The 22,027-nt window shown below is 42.4% G+C and overlaps 3 protein-coding genes across 3 annotated transcripts; 1 reads left to right on the top strand and 2 right to left on the bottom strand.

Moving 5' to 3' along the window:
- Positions 1 to 632: 632 nt before the first annotated feature.
- On the bottom strand, positions 633 to 2,278 carry si:dkey-237j10.2 (uncharacterized protein LOC568721 homolog). The gene is made up of 2 exons (XM_046031007.1): positions 2,099 to 2,278; positions 633 to 1,879 (listed from the first exon to the last, which is right to left on the bottom strand). Exons 1-2 carry the CDS (start codon positions 2,259 to 2,261, stop codon positions 1,194 to 1,196), a joined length of 849 nt encoding a protein of 282 aa, XP_045886963.1. The 5' UTR covers positions 2,262 to 2,278; the 3' UTR covers positions 633 to 1,193.
- Positions 2,279 to 3,339: 1,061 nt separating this feature from the next.
- On the bottom strand, positions 3,340 to 14,617 carry sh3bgrl (SH3 domain binding glutamate-rich protein like). Its single transcript, XM_046030439.1, has 4 exons — positions 14,377 to 14,617; positions 7,602 to 7,787; positions 4,806 to 4,886; positions 3,340 to 4,413 (listed from the first exon to the last, which is right to left on the bottom strand). Exons 1-4 carry the CDS (start codon positions 14,419 to 14,421, stop codon positions 4,378 to 4,380), a joined length of 348 nt encoding a protein of 115 aa, XP_045886395.1. The 5' UTR covers positions 14,422 to 14,617; the 3' UTR covers positions 3,340 to 4,377.
- An 889-nt stretch (positions 14,618 to 15,506) lies between these two features.
- On the top strand, positions 15,507 to 18,942 carry hmgn7 (high mobility group nucleosomal binding domain 7). The gene is made up of 6 exons (XM_046030440.1): positions 15,507 to 15,741; positions 16,702 to 16,734; positions 16,914 to 16,943; positions 17,638 to 17,685; positions 17,795 to 17,914; positions 18,047 to 18,942. Exons 1-6 carry the CDS (start codon positions 15,727 to 15,729, stop codon positions 18,092 to 18,094), a joined length of 294 nt encoding a protein of 97 aa, XP_045886396.1. The 5' UTR covers positions 15,507 to 15,726; the 3' UTR covers positions 18,095 to 18,942.
- The last annotated feature ends 3,085 nt before the right edge of the window (positions 18,943 to 22,027 follow it).

Below are 22,027 nucleotides of genomic sequence, written 5' to 3'. Positions count from 1 at the left end.
ACTTTTCAAATATTTTGTTATTTTCCAGTACGGTGAGCAGCTGTTTGGACACAATTCTTTCTAGAATCTTTGCAATAAAAGGCAGTTTTGAAATTGGTCTAAAATTATGTGGGAGGGAGGGATCTAAACCAGGTTTCTTTCAGTACACCATCATTATGTTGTAGGTATAACCACACAAATAACACACCACAATGCTGCGAACCATATGCCATTTTAAAGTCAGATTTATAGTTTCCAGTGTTCTGCATGTCAGCACTGACCCTGACTACAGAAACACCTTAAGGGACAACAACCAACCAAACTGCATCCCCAAAATACCCTAAAATTAAACTCTGAGCATCTCCACAAAAGCCTAACGTTGTTATGTTTTTGTATTACATTGCCCCTGTTTGTCTTGACTGATTAGGGGACATTTAATGAAAAAGAAGTATCCAAGTCCTCTAGTAAAATAATTCAAGAAAGTAGTGCCTTAATTATTTCATGTTAAAGTCATCGTACAAATTCAGTCAATCCACTTTTCTGGGCCATTCAATTATAGTTCATGTATTTCTCAAAACATTATTGAGAGACCGACATATCACTTAAACAAACAAGACATTTCTTAAAGAATTTAATTCCCTTCTCTTGCCAAATATAGAATATAAGATTTAATATAACAACAAATAAACAGCACAATTAAATAAATTTAAAAAATAAATGACTACTTGGACTGGAATCTAAATCCTGATTTAATGATTATTTGACTTCATTATTTTGCTTCATTCAGACCATATGGATTCATTAGGTTACATCTCTATCTACAAGGCAACTTCAGTGTGTAGCATAAGCTTACACTGATCACAGTTTGCTTCAATATAATAAATACCCTACATACACACACCTATAATGTCAATAAAATAAATTCTTATGCACGTCAGGTAAATTCAGGATGGTGTAGTACCACAGTCTAACAGCAGATGGCACATAGGAGAAGGTAAATTTGAGGCATCATTTCACTAAGACATTGTGGAAATATATAGGTAAACAAAAATAAAAGCATGCAGCAATTTAATTCATTGCACTTATTTTCATGTGTCAGTTGCATGCAGGTATGTGTAAACTTGGAAGTGGAGAAACGAAATACGTAGCTGAGTCTCACACTTATGCATACACTTACTACACTCCTACTTGAGTGTATGCATGGTTTACTTTCATTACAGATGAGGATTGTCAACGTCTGAAATCCTCAGCACAGGGGAGCTGAAGTTGGATGAACAGGGAACTAAGTTTTGGGTGCTCAGATAACTAATCTTCTTGCCGCTGTCCCCTCCTGATCCTTCTTCCAGACTGGCCTCCAGTGAGTCGTGCCCCTGCCCCTGCGTCTGGCTGCTGGGCTGGGGAGGAGGCACCAGGCCGTGCAGAAGGCTATTCCCCATGTGGGAGTTACATCGTGCCAAGTTGTCAGTCAGATGCTGCATGTACACCTCCTCCAGCTGTTTGTCCAGCAGCCCGTTCAGCACCGAGTTAGACATAGGCTCCAAAATTGATCCGGGCAGGTCTAAGCTGATGTTCACACTGTCCCCCATAACCAGATAACCCTGGTCTGGAATCGATGAAGCAGCCTCAAATTGCTGCAACTGATCTTGCTGACGGCATGCTTCATATCCAAAACTGGGCTGGGCGATAGTGGCTCTCAGTAGGTTGTGTGAGATGCGGCCTGAGTCAGCCACCTGTAGGTCTGGATACTGTTGTAGGAGGCTACAACTGTCTAAGCAAACTGTAAAGCCAGGGTCCAGGGTGAGGGCAGGTGGACACCCAGGGATTGAGAGGCCTACAGGACCTTGAGGCACCACTTTCAGTCCTTGGAATTGGGTGGGGTCTAGTTCTTCCTGGTTTGTACCTGGTTACAGAAAAGAAACTGGTCATTTAGAGGTTTCTAATTTAATTTAGATTGATTTGACATTTTAGCTATTATGGCATTATATCATCAGCAAGATCATATCTGACAGAGGATGAACATTTTCGTAAAATGTTAACATTAGTACATGAAACCAGTACTGAAAGTCAAACTTCTTTTACATCAGGCAGTTTATTTGTTACATTTTATAAGGCTGTTTACCTGCTTCAGTTGAATCTGTCTGTAGGTCTGTGGAGGTCGAGTCGGAGAGAATACAGTTGAATAGATTCTTACAATGAGTGTGCGTCTGCGATGTCTTTAGCTTGGAGGCACACTTTCTCTCCTCCCTGTAATGCAGTACTCTGAGAAAACCTTCACCCAACATGATACAGAATGACTGTCCTCTTCTTGTCGGTCTCTTTTTACCCCCCTTTGCTTCTTGATGAGTGCCAGTCTTAAGCGCAAATGCGAGGCACAGTGTGAGTGCGCATGTATTTGTGAAGTTCTAATGGCCTGTTTCACTTCTGCAACTGAGAACTGGCCCCTCCACCCCCACAACATACTTCCTTTATTAGTCTGTAACTGAAAATCACAGTATAAAGAAAAGAGAACCGTGAATTTATACACAAGCTGAGAAGACTTGGCAAGCCGAGGGTATTGTATTATTAGCAAACGGTTTTTTAAGTATCAAAAGCAAAAGTTCTCATTCTGCATAAAAATGGCACCTGCACATTATATCTGTTACATTATTAGATTGTTACTGTATGAGCAGCATTTTATGGTTGAAAGCTGGTTAAGTTAGAGCAACTTTATATATAGTTAGGTAGTTTAGTGGTTCCAAACTTAGGGGTCTGGCCCCCTCAGAAGGGTCAAAAGGTGATTCTGAGAGGTTGTGAGATGATTAATGGGGTAAGGAAAGAAGAAAGAAAGAAAAAGTTCTGCTACAAAAAGAAAAGCTCACCTTTGCTTTTTAGTCTTTATTAAGTTATAGTATAGTTATGTGTGCATCCCAAAAAAAGGTGGGATAGGTGCTGGATGAAATAAAAATCAATATAATCACAACACAAGGAGAATCTTGCTTAAAGCAAACCTGGCATTGTCTCCCATAGTGTCGGTACTGAAGAAGCGGGAGTCAGGAGAGCAATAACGAAAGATTTTGAGTCATGATTTGTGCATCCCCAAGTCCTCAGTGGGATAGGGAGAGAAAGTGAAAGTAAATGTTCTTAGTTACTTTCCACTAATGCCAAGAAGCACTTTCAGTGGTTGGGTAACATTTTCGGGAATATCTGTACAATGTTGCAAACCAGAAATATCAGCAACTTGAAGGAGCGAAGAACTCCTCAAAAAACATTCCTGTCTCTTTCACAATGTTCATGTTTCAAAACCAATGAAATCACCATTTCCAGATGCTTAAGTGCCTGCTCATCACAAACCATGTTCAATGAAAAATTAGTCACATTCTGTGAACTTGAATGATTTATTGTGCATAAAAATAACAGTGTTATAAGAAGGCAGAATTTGTTTGACCGTGTCAGTATTGAATCTTACTTCATGGCAACAACCAAGCAGTCAGGCTTGCAGTTTTATTTGCAGTCTTATTTTTATTTTATTTTAGGGAAGACATCAACTTATGTAAGACAGGGATTATCAACACAATGTGTAACAGGATGCTTACAGCGAAACAAAACAGCTCCCCTAAAAACAACAAATAAAATTTAAAAAACTCAATTTCACATCCCTTTATGTTTGCAGACTTGTATGTATTATAATTTTTAAACATATATCATCTCGTAGAAAAACGTTTGCTATTAAAACAGCATTAAGACTTTTTTAAAGTAAATAAAGACTATTTTAAAGTAAATACATTTTAAATTTTAAAGTAAATAAAAACAAAGAATGGGATTGTAGGAGGGAACTTTTACAGAAGGTCCTGCAGTTTTGGCCAAGACATGACTGGCAGGAGCACAACATGTGACTCAGTGTTTCCAGGATACAACAGATAAGACTCTAATTACTCATAGCACTAGTACTAATTAAACCTGTTGAGTTAAATAAATGGTGATAATGTTTTATGGTCTAATGTTAAAATGGATGTGGGCCAAATGATGAATCTGTGTTTTGTACACTTTGTTGTATCTGATGATCTGTTCTCAAACTGGACGCTACACGTTCATGCTAATGGTTGATTGACAAGTCATTAGGCCAATAGGCTTAGCAGGCTGAGGTTAATGGGAGGAAGCAGAGCTGTTTGTAGATACCCATAATGCTCTGCTTTAGTACCTCCTTTCACTACGGCTGACAAGGCACAGCTGAACACAGATTTAAAAAAAAATTAAAATTAAAAACGTATTGACAAGAGTAAATCAAAACTGTCCACATATTTATAAGCAGAGTGAAATGTTGCTTCTTTTTATTCTCTGGATCAGTTCCAGGTCAGTCTGGGTCCAGGTCTGGGTTTTACGTCTAGGCCTGAGGTTCCAGGTAAAAACGGTGCAAAGCTGCTACTGCTGTGCTTTCTTTGCTAGAGCCTCAGCCTCCTGCAGAGAAACAGAGACAGAGGGGGAGAAAGGAGGAGAAGAGGGAGAGTTATATTAAAATGGAGGATATTGGTTTATATATCCCCTGCCACAGCACAGAGGAAAACCCCTCTGTTTCTATGGTAACTGGCACACCTCCCCGCGGTTCCTGTTGTGGCGGAGGGGAGGCGCTAGAGTGCAGGAGGAGGGGGAGAGGGAAAGGAGAAGAGGCCTGCTGATATCATGAACAGATGTATTATGTAATATCTGTGTTTTCTGTATGGAAATCACACTGTGAGGATAAATATATATTTAGGCACATAAGCTGGTGTTACAGGAAATACGGTTAGGCTGTAGGAATGAGTTTCAACAAAAGGACAGATATCAGTGTGTTTTTGTGTCCGCAGGTTTACCTTTGAGCCCGGGGGAGCAGTCAGACCCAGAAATGCATACACGGCGTTGTCCTCTCTGGCGTCGAAGAAGGCCTCATAGTTCTGAGAAAGAAGAAGGCGCAGAGGGAACTTTAGATGCAGATTGATCAGAGGATCAGCTCGCCTAAATCTGAACTCCAACCTGAGGAATGATAATGTCAAACAGGCTTTGGATCAGCGCCCGAGGGCGACAATCTGAGCTGGCAACGCCACATTGAGAACTATTTGTGAGAAACAGTTGAGCTTGTGTTATTTATACAGGGACAGGCCTCAGTAGTCAATCAGATAGGGGGGGTATTGTTTTTGAGAATGTAATCCAGAGTAAACGAGCTAACACATTCACCCACTTACGGTTTAGTCTGTAGTCTCTCTCATTCTTGATCCCTCACTCCTTCCCTTGAGTTTCTCCCACACACACATACCGGTACACAGACAAACAGCTGCAAGTATTCTGGGAAATGCTGTTCTCTTTGTCTGTGACATTCAATACAGCCACTCCTGCATGTGCAACTTCACTTCCAGCCATCCATTAGCTACACAGCATGATGCCTCAGTGTGCCCAGGCTAAAGGCCCCGTGTATTTCCAATGGGTGTAAACCATAGACTGTATTAAAAAAAAATCTGATAACACAGGACAGAAGGCTAGGGTACATGGTATATCTGAGAAGGGCTATAGTCACGAATTGAGATATTCTGCAACCCGACCAGTCTAACATGTTTCTGAGAAGCTACACAAAAGCTGTGGGATTTAAAAAAAAAATTTTATTCATTTTACCTATTCAGAAAAAGGAATAGTTTGACATTTTGAGAAATAAGCTTATTCACTTTCTGGCAAGAGTTAGATGAGAAGATCAATATCAGTCTTATGTCTGTTAAATATGAAGCTGGAGCAAGGTGACCATTAACTTAAGCAAGTTAACCACAAAGACTGGAAGTAGGGGGAAACAGTTAGCCTGGCTCTGCCCATAGGTAAACATATCTGCCTACCAGCTCCTCTAAAGCTCACTACTTAACAATTTACGCCATGTTTGTTTAACCAGTACAAAAACCAAAGTGAAAAACAACAAATTGCAGTGTTACAAGTGGTTATGTGCCTAGAGTTGCTTTTTACTTTGGGTTTTTTACAGATTAAACAAACAAGATATAATGTGAGATTTAGGTGGACAGAGCCAGGCTGTTTCCCCCTGTTTCCAGTATTTATGCTAAGCTAAGCTAACCAGCTTCTGGCTCTAGCTCAATATTTAATGGACAGATATGATCTGCTATAACATACAACATGATTTTTAAACTGTCATTGAGTGAGTTTGGCCGCTGGACTACTCGCACAAGTGTTCACACACAATGCAACAATGCGAATTAACACAACCTGCCATTACTAAAGCTGTACGAACCCAAAACAAACATTTTGCTGTGATTTAGTTGCAATAAACAGCAAACCACCAGTCAGTTAATCAGGTCCTTCCATGTCTTTGCATTGACTTTGACTGTAAGCACTGCCCCAGCGCTGGCATCGCGTGTGTGAAACCAGCATAAGTTCAAAGTGAAGCCAATGCAGAAGTGTGATAACCTGCATTTTTTCTAGCGGCCAGCAGGGGGCAATTCCACTGGTTGCAAAAAGAAATCCGATAAATAATGGCAAAATGACCCTACTTCCCACTTGATTTATTCCCTCAGTAAACACTTTCCTAATGAGTGTATGGTCTCAATTGTTAGTTTCAAGTTTTCTTCAATTCATAGTTTTCACGTGACGTCACATTCCAAAGAAAAAGCTCCCTAGGAGGGCAAAAAAGACGTTATTTTTCGCTGCCCGCCAACCAGGAAGCAAGTGATACACGGTGACTTTGAGTTTGTTACTTTTTCGTTGACAAAATGCTGGATGGTTGTTGTGCTTTTGGATGCTCGACGAGGAGACAAGCCTGAGCTGTGTAGGGTGAGGGATTCCCTACAAGGTAAACGTAAACATTACCACAGACGAGAGCTAGCAGGGACAGGGTGATTTTTAACGGTGGAAATGGATCGCAAGTGCCCAACACTTCCAGTTTGTGTCCATATCTATATTTTTCTTGAGTTGAGAGGTGAGCCAAATAAAAGTTAACGTCTTTAGCAGCATCTCTACAAGGGAGTCTTGGTCTGTTGTCTGTTTGCCAAAATGCCAAACTCGAGTCTTGTCCATGTGTGACGTCACGTTGACTACATCCTTTTCTTCTATACAGTCTATTGTTCCTTTCCACCAGTTGAAAATAAATCCAATATTTACTCTCCTTTTAGCTTTGTTTATGCTTCCACCAACTCCTGAAGGAACTATCTGGCTTGTTAGCTGCTAAACGCTCCACTACGTCCACCAGCTAGTTGCTAACTGTGTCTGGCCACACTCTGGTGCTGGGCAGGTAAAGTACAGTGGATTTATCAGTTTTCTGCTGAAAACATCTGCCTGTGCTGCTGAAAACGATGCTGATGAGAGCAGTGAGAGAGTAAACCAAACTGCACAGTCGGGTGATTATTCTCAGTTGGTTTGTCACTACTACTGACAGCTTTCATGTTGGATGGATTTGATCTCTTGTTAATATAAAAATTTTGATTGGTGCAGCTTTAAACACATTTAGTCATCAGAATCAGCATTCAATACCCGCCATGCATAATTTTTGTGTAGTGTGACCATGAGCTTGATGTTCTCAATAGTTGCTACAGCTCTGAATGTGACGTATCAGAGTAGTACTGTAATTGCATGAACAATCATGTGCCAGCAATTTAAAGCATCTGTGTGCATGTGTGCCTCACCCCGCAATATTCGCTTTCGTTAAATATCTGTGGGGGGAGAGGGTTCCCCGTGGCTGGCCTGGACTCCTCCGGAACATTCTCTCTCATCCACTTCCTGTTGGCCTCGTTGGCCGCAATGTCGCACTCCTCGAATTCGATCTTATTGGCCGCCAGGAAGCCCATCACATCCTGCTGCTGCTTTTTAATCTGCATGTGGGGGAGATGAGAGGGGGTGGCAGAGGGGAAGTTGTCAGTTAGGCATGTGTTAACTTCAGCCTTACGAGGAAACATAAGGGCCTCGGTTCACCATACTGTTATCAGTCTGCTGCAAAAATAAGCACGTTTCTTTTCTGCTGTGAGAAATGACGCTACGCTGGCTGCTCTGTTACTAAGTTACCACTCATTTGCTGACAAGTGAATGAAGTGACACACAAGCGTATTGAAGAGGGTAAACTCCGGCAAGAAAATCTGCATGAAAAAATGGAAATTGCAATGTATTCTTTAAAATGGGACCATTTCAAAAGCATTTGTAACGTGTTGCACACTTTTAATTTGACAAAGTATCACAGCTTATCATTTTACTACAATAAAGTGAGGATATTGCCCACAAAGAAAGACTGTGTTGGCAGTGCACACATCAGAGTTGCTGTCTTTGTCACTATCTGGGAGTTTCACGCAGATGTGATTATTTTTGACAGGCGCCCTATTCTCACAAAAGGCTGTTCTGTTGCATTGGCACAGCACCGTATTTAACACTTTAAAAATAGTCCATCCTGTTCAGTGCAAAAAGAAGATGCAAATAACCAACTCAACAGGAGTGTATTGAGAATGACACAGTGACAGCCTATGCGATCTCACCTCTTTCAAAGTATACTATCCGGCATATACTCCCAAATACAGTCACACAAACAACCAGATAATAAAGAAGCAGAATGGATAGAAAGGTGTGCTTGTCTGACTGTGTGGTTTCTTATTCTGCCTGTGTGTGTGTGTGTGTGTGTGTGTGTGATTTAGTGTATGAAACTATGGTCCAATGAGGTCTCAGTGGGGTTTGTGTAAGAGGGAGGATGGCCCTACAAGGCCAGACGGAAACAAGCGCTCCTCTGGGACTCCAGAGGAGGTAACTGGTCAAACACGAGCCAAATATGGCCTGCTGCAAGGAGACACACACTTCCAGCCTCAGCTGCACACACACACACACACACACACACACACACACACACACACACACACACACACACACCTAAATTCAAAGCAAGCCAAACCCATGGTACAACACTACAATGTTCTATGGAGGATTATCAATTTATTGTCTTCCTGTCAGTCTAGACACCTCCATGTGAGGGCTCCACCCAGCTTTATGGCGCACAGACGAGGCAGGTGGATTATTTAACAGCCATCTGCTGAAACAACACAGGCATGGAAATGAGGGAGCTGACAATGCCAGGAGATTAACCCCGGTGCAGTTTGAATCATTTAATGGCAGCTGCATTATCGAGGCCAAAGTCCTAAAACCAGTTCTTTCCCCACCTGTTCTGGAAACCAGTGCGGGACAATGCAACGGAGTGGAACGCCATGAGCTCAAACTCTCTGATAGAAGAATCTGCACAGCCTTGTCTTTCTCCCTTTTGACTTAGTATAGCACTCAATGAACTGGTACACTGGTACACCCAAATCTCAATAAACTAACTTTAACCTTATTTACTAAAATGACAAGTTCAACAGAAGGATCCCTTTCTCCTCTTGACTAATTTCTTTTGGTGCACCCTGGCCATTCCCCCAGCAAGCATGCATTGTACTGTTGCCAAGCAAAATTAATTTGTAGAGCAAACTGGCCTCATGCCATCTGCCCCCAACTCTAACTGCACAATGACAGTTCCCAGCTCTGCCCTCTTTTTAGCCTTTTAGCAATCTTGTGTCTTGGGTGGAGCTCCTGGTGATTTTAATATGGAAGAAAACAGACTGTCCCTGGCTTTGGGTGTGGTAATAAACAAGATTACTCTTCTCCTATTGCCTTGGATTATTCACTTCCTTATCTAGCTCTCTGGAATGCTAGAAAATCCCTCCTCTGTCCTTACAATAAAGACAAGACAGTAAGAGAGATGAGCCAGTGTCAGGCTTGCACACAGTAAACAGCCAGTCCTCAATTATTGATTTCCATAACCTATGCTTTCTCTCACAACGCGTAGATACCTTGCCTTGGCATGCAAATATAAACTGACATTGGGCTGAACAAAATGCAAAAGCAGGAGAGGCGTTGTCTCTGTGTTGTTTGTTTTGTCTAAACATTCATCAGGATCAGGAAGTAACTCTTAAGAGGTGTTAGGTCGGTTGGTCCCCCACTATGGTCCAGATTGAAATATCTCATCTATAGATTGTCATGAAATTTAGACCACACTTTCATTGTCAATGGACAATGAATCCCACTGATTATGGTGTTTCCCTGACCTTTCCTGTGGCACCACGATCAAGTTGACATTTTTAGTGATTTATCTCAAAAACTATTGGATGGGTTATCACAAAATTTTGTACAGACATTCATGGTCCCCAGAAGTGAAAAGCATACCACTGTGGTGACCCCCTTACTTTTTCTATAGCACCACCAGCAGTTCAATACCTTCACTTATCCTCTGAAATATCTCAACATCTACTAGATGGAATGGCATTCATGACAATTATAGTTCCCAGATGATGTACCCTAATGACTCTGATGACCCCTTGACTTTTCCTGTAGCGCCACCGTGAGGATGACATTTTTGACTTTTGAAATGTCTGGACATTGATTGGATTGCCATGAAATTTGGTGCAAACATTTTTGTCTCCCTCAGGATGAATTATAATAACTTTGGTGATCCCCAGACTAATCCTCTAACGCCATCATCAGATCAAGTATGAATTTGTCCAATACTTTAGTTTGTGAACAAATACATGCAAACCTAATGATATTCACAATCAGCCTCAGCGGTACTTTGTGTTTAATGAAAAATTTGCAAACTTTATGCCTGCTAAAGACCAGCATGTTCTCATTGCCATTGCGAGCATGTTAGCATGCCAATATGAGCATTTGGTTCATGACACCGCTGCACAGCCCTCACAGAGCTGTTAGCACTGTGCATTGTCGCTCACATAGGAGTTTCCTAAAGAGATTTATAATGTTTTTAGTACACTGATAAAGAAACTGCATGAAACAAAGACTTGCAAACATTATTTGACACTAATCTGTTTTTTTCTGCACACTGATTCCAAGTTTTATCTGCACTGACCTGGCACTCTACTTACAGTATGTGTTCATCTTCATCATCATCTCCATCATCTTCATCAGAGTTGTGGCAGGGAACTGAGATCAGATCCAGACCTGATCAATGCCTGAAAAGGGGCCGAACTCTGGCAGACAATGGCAGGCATTGATTGGATGGATGCGCTGTATCCACAACACAGGCTTGGATCAATATGGTGGAGACTGATTCAATCAGTTATTTCAACTCAGGGTTGAGGTCAATTTATGTTTAACATACTCAGACAGGCTGGAAAATACATACTGAATTTGTCAAAACAGTCTGCATATATAAGACACAATCGAATGCTTTTGAATGCCAGAAAATCCACTGCCTGGACTAAAGGAAACACGAATAAACCCCCAGCCCTGTGTGTTTGTAAGGGATAAAGGTTTTGTCGTGATTAGATCAAGTCTGATTTGTGGTGTCTGAAAACAAACGCTAACTGGAATTTTAGCAGCAACAGTAGCCTCCACCCAATCCTGAGCTCAGTCAGCATTACAACATCGTAACAAAAGAGCCTTACGCTGCTTCTCTGGCTGGGTTCCCTCGCTGCTGCCTAAAGGTGAAAGAATAGCAAAAGGCCAAAAAACGCCCGGTTATAGAAACATACTGACTCACTGTAGCAGCCGTCCAACCCATGCCTGACCTATAGACCCTAATGTCAAACCTACAGTGGAAGAAGAGCAGTAAATCTATAGCATAAAACATACACCGTACAAAACATTGCACAGTGTATTCTTTATAAATTTATTGTGCCAATGAGAGAATTGTACTATAGTGTGGCTGAAGTGCATAAAGGTAAAGGAGGCACTTAATGTGCTGTGGTACTGGCCAGTGTTTGTGGCTTTTCCCACATATGTACTTTCAGTTGCAAATTTGCACAATGCTCTAGATACACTGCTACAGGTATGTATTTACATGTGTGTATTTAATAGATAACCCTAGTCTGGTATTCAAATTTGGCTTCAATGGAACCAGGTAAACCAAGAAATGGTGAGACTCAAACTCTAGCACTCTGCTTCTCATTACTGGCTGGAAATATGATGTCAGCTCTCACTCCGTTTGCAGGGTTACCACCCTCCACAAGGGAGGAACACAGGTCAGAGGTCAGAGGGGGACTAGAACTGGTGATCAGCGCTTTGATCGAGGACACTAACTGTGGCAGGGAGCAGACCTGAAATAATCTTTTTTGTCGCTTATAATGTTCCTTTTTTCCTTCAGAAAGGTGTTGATTCCACATGAATGAAAACTGAGACTGCAGTCAGTGGTGTCTTGCTATACAGCATTATATGATAAGGCATTTATGTTTTATTATTCTTCAAACTACAGCACCAAGGCTTCACAAAGATAACATTTATTCCGTACGTATACTCTGTAGAGCCAATGGGCACACACACACACCTAATCTAATCTATCCACCATTCATGCAGATGGGAAATGTTGTGGAACAATCATGTTGACACAATTTGCTTCAGTTCTTGATTATCTGTAATGGCCATACTGTACTTCTTTTTGTCAATCAGCTGAGGTTGTCTCATATTAGAAATTGAAGAGTTCAGTCCAATAAACCATGTTGTTCTTGAGATGTTTACCAGCCTCTGTGCTGCACAGAACCATTTCTGATAACTTTTAGCTGTTATTTGGATCAGATTCAGCATAAAATCAAGAAAAGCTATAAAAGTGCTCTAACATGGAACAGAACTTTATGTCTTTCGAAAATACATCTGCCTGAATAACGCTGACTGTTGTAGCTTATCAAGTGCTAAATCTGATACATCCCTCTGTCTCTCTCTCTCTCTCTCTGACCTGCAATTGTTTCGTCAGTGGAGCAAACGCTTTAAACGTTGTTTTGGAAATACTCCTACTTGTCTCCCTGTTTTTGGCTGTTCCATCACATGCTGAACTAGACTGGAGTGATTAATGTAGCAGCAGACACTGCTGCATAGTGGAATGCAATCACATTGTTTTGCAGTCACTGATGCAATCGAACTGCAAGCTTGGTGAGGACAGAATTTGTCACTCGGCAACTTTTGAATGGCCTGAATGTGTATTTTTTTTAAAATAGTTTTACATTAAAGATAGACATGATACTGGGAGGGTTCTAACATAAATACTGCATGAATCAGACATGGTGTGAGTCCTAAAAACTTGGTAATGTGATGGCATATCTTATATCTAAATCAATCCAAAGAAATGAGTTACCAGAACAGAGCAGATCATGATGTGTTTATGGCACTTTAGTCAGTAACATTGTTGCTTTTTTTCCAAGAGGAGACATAGACTGGAGATGATAAGATGAGTGTGTCTGTGCGGCATTTAAGCGTGTCTTATTTGTTCTAGCAAACTCTACTAAAGGCAGATCAATGAGAGGTAATGCATTTTCACAGACAGGCTCCAGCACAGTGATGGGATCACTGGCTCTAAACTGCGACCGCTCTGACTTTACAGGAAGCTCCAGTCCTGTAGGACTTGCTGCTGAGCTTTTGTAAAATGTCACTTACTGTATGAGCAATAAAGTTACTCAGCGCTGTCCAACTGAAAAGAGGCTCTGTGCTTGATCACGTCCTCTGTATGTGAGCTGCTCAATGGGGGTAAATCATCCTCAAGGTGATCTAAACCACATGATGTGACAAGGGACTTCAATTTCTACTGTGACAGCAAGAAAATATGCATTTCTATTAAGTTACTGGCTTCTATTACATTTCCATCAGAACGGTTTAATGTTTTAGTAACAATTTAGACCATGAAAGACCCCAAGTGAATGCTGGCAATATTTTACATCACTGATTATGTTGGCAATCTTGCGGTAGCTGTATACAAAATTGTATATTACTACAAAGCCAGACCTCCAACAAGTCCTAAACAGAGCATAAGAGTTCCTGGGCTGCAGCTGCAGGTCTAAAAAGGGGCCCTGGAGGATTGCATCACCATCATTCCTCTACACTCTGGAAGAAACTGGAAAGAATGACTGCTGAAGGTCCTCTAGGCTGCAGGATAGTGAGGGCAATACTCAAGGCTCTTCTTTCTAGAGCAAGACAGATCTGCCCCCCTTTCAAACCCAGAGTCTGTGAACCTCCCTATCCTGGCATCAGGTGACAGAACAGACTATTCTGAGTGCATTTATGGATTTTTTTTTTTTCTGCACACCTTTCCTGTTGCTCAGCCTGATTTCAGCTGCAAAAACACTAAACTGTCACGTCAGGAAACATTGTGACAAACCACAGCTGAGAGAGAAGCTGCCTCAAACTTCCTGTCTGTCTCTGAGAAAAAGTTAAAGAAGGTAAAAAGAGGGAGGGGAAGATCCCTTAGAAATCCCATCTGTGCCCAAAGTCTTGAGGAGGGCAGAGCAGCATGCTTACTGCTGAGCACTGCACGCTGAGGGGATGACAGTCGGATGGACATCAGTTAGTGAGTTCAATAAAAGTTCAACTGCCTCTTTATTGCCCAACAACCGCTGGATGCTGCAGGCGAGTCTAAAATATCACATATAAAAGCAATGCCATTTGTTTATTCCTTACCGAAGTGGATCCAGAGGACGATGCTATGTACACTTTGATCACCATGTTAAATCCCTGATGCTGACACGAGTCCGGTAAGCAGCTGTCGCTTGCCCTGCTCCTTGCAGACAATTTGCAGGCGGATTGCTCGGCAGCGGGACAAAAGACTTCAACGACAACAAACTTCCCCGGCTGAAACGCTGTGTGTCTGTTGAAGGCAGCGCAGCGCAGACTATCTGCGCAAATGCTCCTGTTCTCAGCACTGGATGGAGCTTTGCATTCCTCCTCCGCCTCTACTCTGCGTCTCCGCCCCTTCTGCTCTCTCTCTCTCTATCTCTTTCTGTGTGTGTGTGTGTGTGCGCGCGCGTGTGGCGCAAGAGCACACACTCGGACGTAGAAACGTACAATCACGCGCAGAGAGGCAATAGGCCCATCATGATGGCAAGACAACGGGGTTATATTGTCTGGACATTTCAGCATCGACCCCATTGTCTGCAAGCTATGGCACTGGCTATTGTTCATTTAACCTTGCAAATGTGCACACTTGCAGGTGTTCTAGTAAATGCTGGTATGGCAAGCGTGTGTGTGTGTGTGTGTGGTTGGGTGGGGTTAAAATTAATCATAAATCTGCTGTAATTTTGAACACTTCGGAGCTCTTTTGTGTAACAGCACAGCCTCTGAAGCGCCGTCTTGAGCAGCCACATCATTAGACGGGCAATGTGGGCCCCCTGCAGGCGTCTGAGGCAGACGACGCAAGTCTTTTCCCCTGAAACGAATTTAGGAAAGCCGACTGACAAACAAAAAAAAATGTGTCGAAGAGGAGTGGGCGCCATATTGGACTCAAACACGAAGTGAATTTATGGTGAAATGTCCCCGTGCTGGCCTCTTCAGATGTGAGCCCTGGCTTTTTAGACAAGCCTGCGAGGATGCACGGCTTTACACTGGGGCACGTTGCCTGCCGCCGGGGCCTGTACCGCCGCAGCGGGGCATACAGGCCAGCCGCGCGGCCTCCGTCTAGCTGTAATTGAACACACTTGTATGAAGGCAATATGTCCTCGAATGCAATCCTTTCACTCTTGCAGGCTTCCTCCCATCTCGCCCTACAAGAAGCCATTCGCGCAGACCCCAGATCATCACCGGCTCCAAAATTCCAAGTGTTCTGCAGACCCGAATGGCGTCACCTCATTGGCCGAGAGCCTATCAATCATGCCTTTAGCCGCACCCCTCCCCCCATTCAACCACTCGCCTCTCTGTTCCAGTGTGTTTACTACACTGCCGAGCATAAGGGAGACACTCGTCTTCACATGCACTGAAACCACAGAGAAAAACAGTTTTTAGTTGTATTTGTAAGAAAACCTACAAGAGATCAACATGCCCAAGAGAAAGGTACGTATTCTCAAAATACTAAAAATAGTTTGAAGGGTATATCAGCTATTAATGCAATGCAAACGATTGTGAAGACATCCCTCTGAGACATTACTTAATTATAACGCAATGTATAACCGTTATATATCGCTGGTAATTTTTGCCCATTTTCTAGATATAATGTACATTTTTTGTGTGTTAGAATGAATATTTTCCTGCTCGGACACGGCTTATAAATCGGGTTTTCTTCCGACAGCCGCTGTCCTTTGGAGAGTCAGAAGTCTCTTTCGGTCTCCATGCAGTTAAAGCACAAGCAGCAGCCATGCTTTGCAGCTCTTGTCCACCTTCGTCGCCGACCTACCGAGAACAAACGCTTCACTTATCGCCAATTCGCCACCAAACCGGCTAAAAGTGCCACTAGAAAATGCTTTAGTGCCTTTACTTTGCATTTTGGCCGCAAAAATAAACATTCGCCGTCGCGTTTCGATAAAATTGTATATTTTCTCTCTTTGTTCATAGTCCCAAATGGCTGCGATGGCGTGGCTCTGCCGCCGGGTGGCGCGCGCGAGCCGTGGCAGCAGGTCCCTCCCCCTTCTCAAAGACTCCCGCGCCAGCTTTCAAATCTGAGCTTCATGCATTGAATGAGAGAAAGAGATGGGGGAGTGAGAGGGAAAAGCGGGGCCTGGGCCCTCAAAATATGGCTCCAGAGGCCCACATGGCTGAGTTCTCACAGCCTAATACTGAAACCATGCAATGCCCCAACACTTCTGGCTTGTAATCCTTTAAAATGACCTGTATTTCAAATAAATTTTAGTTTTCACATGAAACAAAAAAGTTTTTTCAGCAGGTCTGTAATTATTCGTAATATGCGCCTGAAGCATTTGGCAACAGTTTCCTGTTAATATAAACACCATTTAACCTCTCAGTAATGCTATTTTTAAATTTTTTTCGATTCTAACCTGCTATATTTGTGTTTTTCAGTCACAGGGAACAGAAGGAGGCGAAAAGGAGGAGGTAAGCGGAGGGCACGTTCAGTAACACCACATACATGCAATTAAACTTCCATTTTAATCAGTATGTGTGAGGGCACTGTCAGGAAAAAAGTACTTTTAGTGTTGAATTAAAATGTGTGTTTCCTGAATACAGTTCCAATCAAAATAAAACACCCGTGATAACAGTCTTTGTTGTTTCAGCCCCAGAGGAGATCAGCTCGGTTATCAGCGGTAAGAAGACACACACACAAACTCAAGAAACTCATTTACATGAACAGATGCGGGGGGGGGTTAAAGCAGGGTAGACTACTTAACAGTAGTCACATGTATGTAACTAAAGAGATAAAGCAAAATTTTGCTTTTAGTGATGCAATAACAGGTATAGAATTAGGTGTTCTGTTAATAAAATACTTAAATGTGATTCTTACACAACTTCCAAACATGTAGGTTTTACATTATTAAGCGTAAGAATTAGTTAAGATTATGTAAGTAGTGAATTATGTAGTAATTAAGTGTACAGAAATACTTTAAAGCAAATTTAATGTGTTATTACACAAATAAAAAATGGTTTAGAGGTGTTTGTGAGTAAAAAGCACAGGGCTGGTACAAAACCTAATAAAAACCAATAGCAGGCATAATAGAGGCTCTCAGGAACATTACTTTTAGTGTTTTAATATTATGTAAATTCCTTAGTTGACTCCAGCGGCAGTCACATTAATGTTCTAAACCTTCAGACAATGTCTGTATTAAAATAAGTTTCCTTGTAGGGAACAGTTTGATTCTGTGTCCATTTAAAAAATCTGTTATAGGAGCCAAAATCTTGTAGTAACTTTAGAAAAACAATAACATAATGTAAAGTAGCAACTAAAGTACTATCGTATTCAAATGTGGCTGTTCCTTGATCCCTCTCTCTTCCTTTTCACAGAAACCGGCCCAACCCAAGCCGGAGCCAAAGGCCAAGAAGGCAGCAAAGGTAAGAGATACAGGCCGTACTACTGAACTAACTTGCATCACAAAGCAGAAGACACAAGTAGCGTGTGAACATTCAGCCTGCTTAACAGCCTGTTGTGTGGCCCCTGCAGAAAGAAAAGGCTGTGAATGATAAGAAGGAGGACAAGAAAACCAAGAAGGCGAAGGAGAACGCAGAGGCAGAGGCAAACGAGGAAAACCACTCTGAGAACGGAGAGGCCAAGACCAACGAGGTGGGCAGACTCGACAACGAGAAAAAAGTTCTTAACTGAAGGAGAAGTTGGTTGTTTTAGACTTTACGTGTACAATAACCGCGTGAAAATGGTTCAAAGTTTTGAACTTGGCCTTTCTGCTTTGTCCCACAGGTGGAGGCAGCCCCCGAGGAGGCCAAGGAGGAGGCCAAGTCCGAGTAGCACCACTGCCCAAGCTTCCTCCTCCTCTACAAACCCCTCCCTTCCCCTGAACCCCCAGCCAGCCAGCCAGCCCCCCCAAGTCTCTCACATGGTTTCCCTCCAAGGCGTATTGTTAACAGAGGAATATTTTTATCAATGATTTTATAAGTATCCGTACAGATTTTTAGCACAAAAAGCAAAGCTGATTATGGAGCGCCTTGCAGATTTGCAGTGGTCATATCAAGTGTCTGCAAGCAAGATGAACACACTAAAATCTTTTTTAAATGGCATTTCATGATTGTTGAAGGCTTGTGTGGTGTAGAAAGTGTGTCCCTGCCGGATTGGCTATGTTGTGAGTTGTGTATTCCTGTGTTTTTCCTCCTTCCCCCAATCTCCCACCCTCCTCCCCTCTTCCTCCACAGATTAGACCTTCCTCCCCCCTACAGTTCAGCCTTTATCCATGTTTTATTAACGGTTCAGCCATGTTAATGTGGGTGATTCTTTTAGACCTCTAAATGTGCAGTGAGTTCCCTTTGCTTCTGTCTCTTGTTTTTTTGTTTTTTTTTTTCATTGAAATCGTGTTTTAAAAAAAAAAACAGCGTGTTGAAGTGTGTTGTCCATAAGAAAGAGGAAGACGAACATGTGAAACATTCCGGGAACAGCGATTGCCTCCAACCTGTCTCCTAGACGACCCTGCGTGTAAAACAGCTCCTGCTCCATCCACGCTGTCACGTCAGCTTTTCTAAACACTCTGGTTTTTTTAAAACAATCAAATTTGGAAACCTTCTCTGACAAATGCAGGTGTCTGATCCCTCTCTTATGTTCTGAAATTCTCTTAATAAAACGAAGTCCTGGGAATTTTCCTCGAATCAGTGTCTCCAGTTTGTTTCTTTCAGAGAACTGGAAAGGTTTTATTTGTTAACTTTTGTTTGTTAAATTTGTTAAGCATGCGTCTGCAAGTCAACTGGAGTAATAGCTCAGCCTTACACATACATGGGTCATTTTGTAAGTAAATGTAACACATATCACCTCAAAACTCAAAGGTAAAACTATATTGTAGCTCGTAAACCTGGACTCAACCTACTTCTATTGCAGTCTCCATTATTAACAGTATTCTATAAATGGAGGTGTAAAATCACAATACACAGGCTGCGTTCAGTTTGACAAATGCAAGATGTAAAACAGGATCCACACTGTTGCCATGACCTCTGACTAAATGAAACATACCTGAAATGTCATTTCGTTGTAGACAAATCCAACATTTACTTATGAAGCTGCTGTCTGGCTATACATACTATTTCTCCTATTTGCTTTGTCTAATTAAAGTGTTTTGATCCTCCAGACTTACTGTAGGTCTGTATTCCTTGGTACAAATCCACTGGCAGGACGGGTCGGCGAAAGGTCAACCAGGGTTGGGACACTATTCTATGATTTCCTGATAAGGGGTGTGTGTCTTACTAGAGGACATTTGCTTCTTCATTCTTTATCCTCAAATAGTGATTCACCCTCGTTGTGAATCACTAAAATATTACTATACTCAACAACTTAATAAAGGTCAATAATGAAGCCTAACAGGCCTATCTTTACGGCCCCTGTCCTGTATAAAGTTATAGAATGCACTGTATATCTTTTCCTACAGAAGCCTATACCCCACTTAAGGAGCAGACAGTGTCTGTCCACCCTTCATCTTGTTTCCCCTGCAGGCTTCACACACTCAGATTCAACTCTGAACTCAAGCGTGAGTGCTGTGACCCACATCCCAGATGAACAAAACATCCCAGATTTCACTCAGCAACATCATGTAGAAAGAGCTCTATATTCGGTTCATGCATAGAAAGGTGCATGCAACCGTTCACGTTAGAAGCCTGGCAGGAGCAGACATGAGAAAATGCATGTAGTCTGTTAAGCAAACACAGTATGATTGAGCTTTGTGTGTGTGTGTGTGTGTGTGTGTGTGTGTGTGTGTGTGTGTGTGTGTGCATTTGCCTTCTGCATTGACAGCGAGTGAATGTGTATGCAATTTTTGCTGTAATCTTTCAAGACCAGCCCTCATTTTGCTGTGCTTTAAAATATGCGAGGTAAAAAAAAGATTATATGGCGTCTATGGTGAAAACGATTTGCAATGCCCTCTATAAAAAAGATAAAATACGATTTCATTAGCTGCAATGGACTGCAGCAGCCCATCTTTCTTAAAGACTCCAGCACTGGCGAGTGTTCTTTTAACTATGAATCACTGCCTTAATTTTTCACACAAAATGACGCTACGTAGATTTTCTTCCGCTGTTTTGTGCAGCAGTTACAGCCCCTCTGACCTGCATTGTCATGGCCGTGCACTGGGCTCCATTTTGTCGATATTTTGTTGCGTGCAGAGCGTTACCGCATCGCGCCACCACTAGATGGCAGCCTTGTCTTATCTTTATTCCTGCAAACACAGCTAGATTTGCCCATGGAGAGCTTTGATTAAGCTTACATTAGTGGGTTTCATTCTCGATATATATTACTAGGCATCTTTGAATAACACGAGACATATCTTCAAACGCTTAAAAGTGGATCCACCCCAGGCTTTCAAAACATCCCCCCTCATACTTTCTTTTAATCATCTGTCAGCATCGTGTTCATATTTGTTTACTTTAAGCTGTAGGCCTATTCAACCAGACGGTTCAATTAAGAGCAAGTTCTCAAGCCCCGGCTGAGAATTCAGCATCCTCTGTGTGAGGTCTGTTGGTGAAGTGCAGTGATGTGAGCGGCAAATAAAAGGAAATACATTATTGATCAGACAGAAAGTTTCTGATCTCAGCCATGGTGGTTTCTCTTTCCCGCGCCACCTTCTTTCATCCTCGCAGTCCTTGTGATATTCCTAGGCCCCTTCACCTTCATTGATCCGTCTATTCACCCTGTCTCCTGTGATCAACCCTCTTACTCGTTAACGGCTTGATGCAGACGCGCGCGCAGACACACAACCGTCTCCCGAGGCATTCTGACATCAAAGAGCTAATTACTACAATGTTATTTTATCTTTCGTCTGTGCACGCTGCCTGAGCTGAATATTTGTCTGCCTGCTTTACTGTCTGTCTGACCACCTGCCAGTATGCCTGCTTGTCTGCAGTTCATCCTCTTCTGTCTCTTTTCACTGTCTAGTAACCACAAGGGAGTTGCGCCTCAGCCGCAAACACCCAGCGTGCACTCTCATTCCATCCTCTCTAACTCTCTCTTATGGGTTATGATTTGTTGACTAAAATAGCTCCATTTCCCTTTTTAAACATGTGCATATCCTATTCTGTCATCCCACGCACTTCCAGCCACTGTCTCCTCCCCAAACTCATCCGTTTGCATGCACTGTCTGTCCACCTCATTCTTTTCAGGGTCTGGCAGGCAGGATGGGCTGAATGTGTGTGTGTGTGTGTGTGTGTGTGTGTGTGTGTGAATGCCTGACTGACCGTGGTGTGTGTACCACAGGGGGGGGGGGATTCTCTGCGTAAAGGATGAGGATGACCTTTTACGAGGAAGTGATTTAAATGATGTCCTGTCGTCACCAGGGATACCAGTGTGTGAATGTGGATGAGCATTTGTTGTGGAAAGAACGTCACACTTTTGCACATGCTTACACACACACATACAGTAGCAAGAGGACAGTATGCACACACACAAGTTACCAACAGGTAGGCTACACATTGACATTTGGTGTGACAAAGCCTGTCAAATGTTCTCCCACCAGACTGGACGTTAGTGCTGCTTGATATCAACAGATGCTTAAGGTCCTGTAATATCCTACTCTGAGGGGATGTTGCTGTCTTGCTGTCTGAAATTGTGTTGTTTTTGTATTGTGTTCGACTGTCTTGTCGATCTGTGGGGCTGGGTGCACACTACAGGAGTGGGATGTAAAAGAGCAAGTAAATGGGAAGAGGCAGGGTGAGAAGGAGAGGAAGTACTGGGAGGTGAGGAAGCGGGGGGGGG

This window comes from Micropterus dolomieu, linkage group LG19 (genome assembly GCF_021292245.1).
Source record: "Micropterus dolomieu isolate WLL.071019.BEF.003 ecotype Adirondacks linkage group LG19, ASM2129224v1, whole genome shotgun sequence".
NCBI classification, from domain to species: domain Eukaryota; kingdom Metazoa; phylum Chordata; class Actinopteri; order Centrarchiformes; family Centrarchidae; genus Micropterus; species Micropterus dolomieu.
Note: the sequence above shows the minus strand (reverse complement) of the source record. Positions and strands in the feature narration are given on the sequence as shown.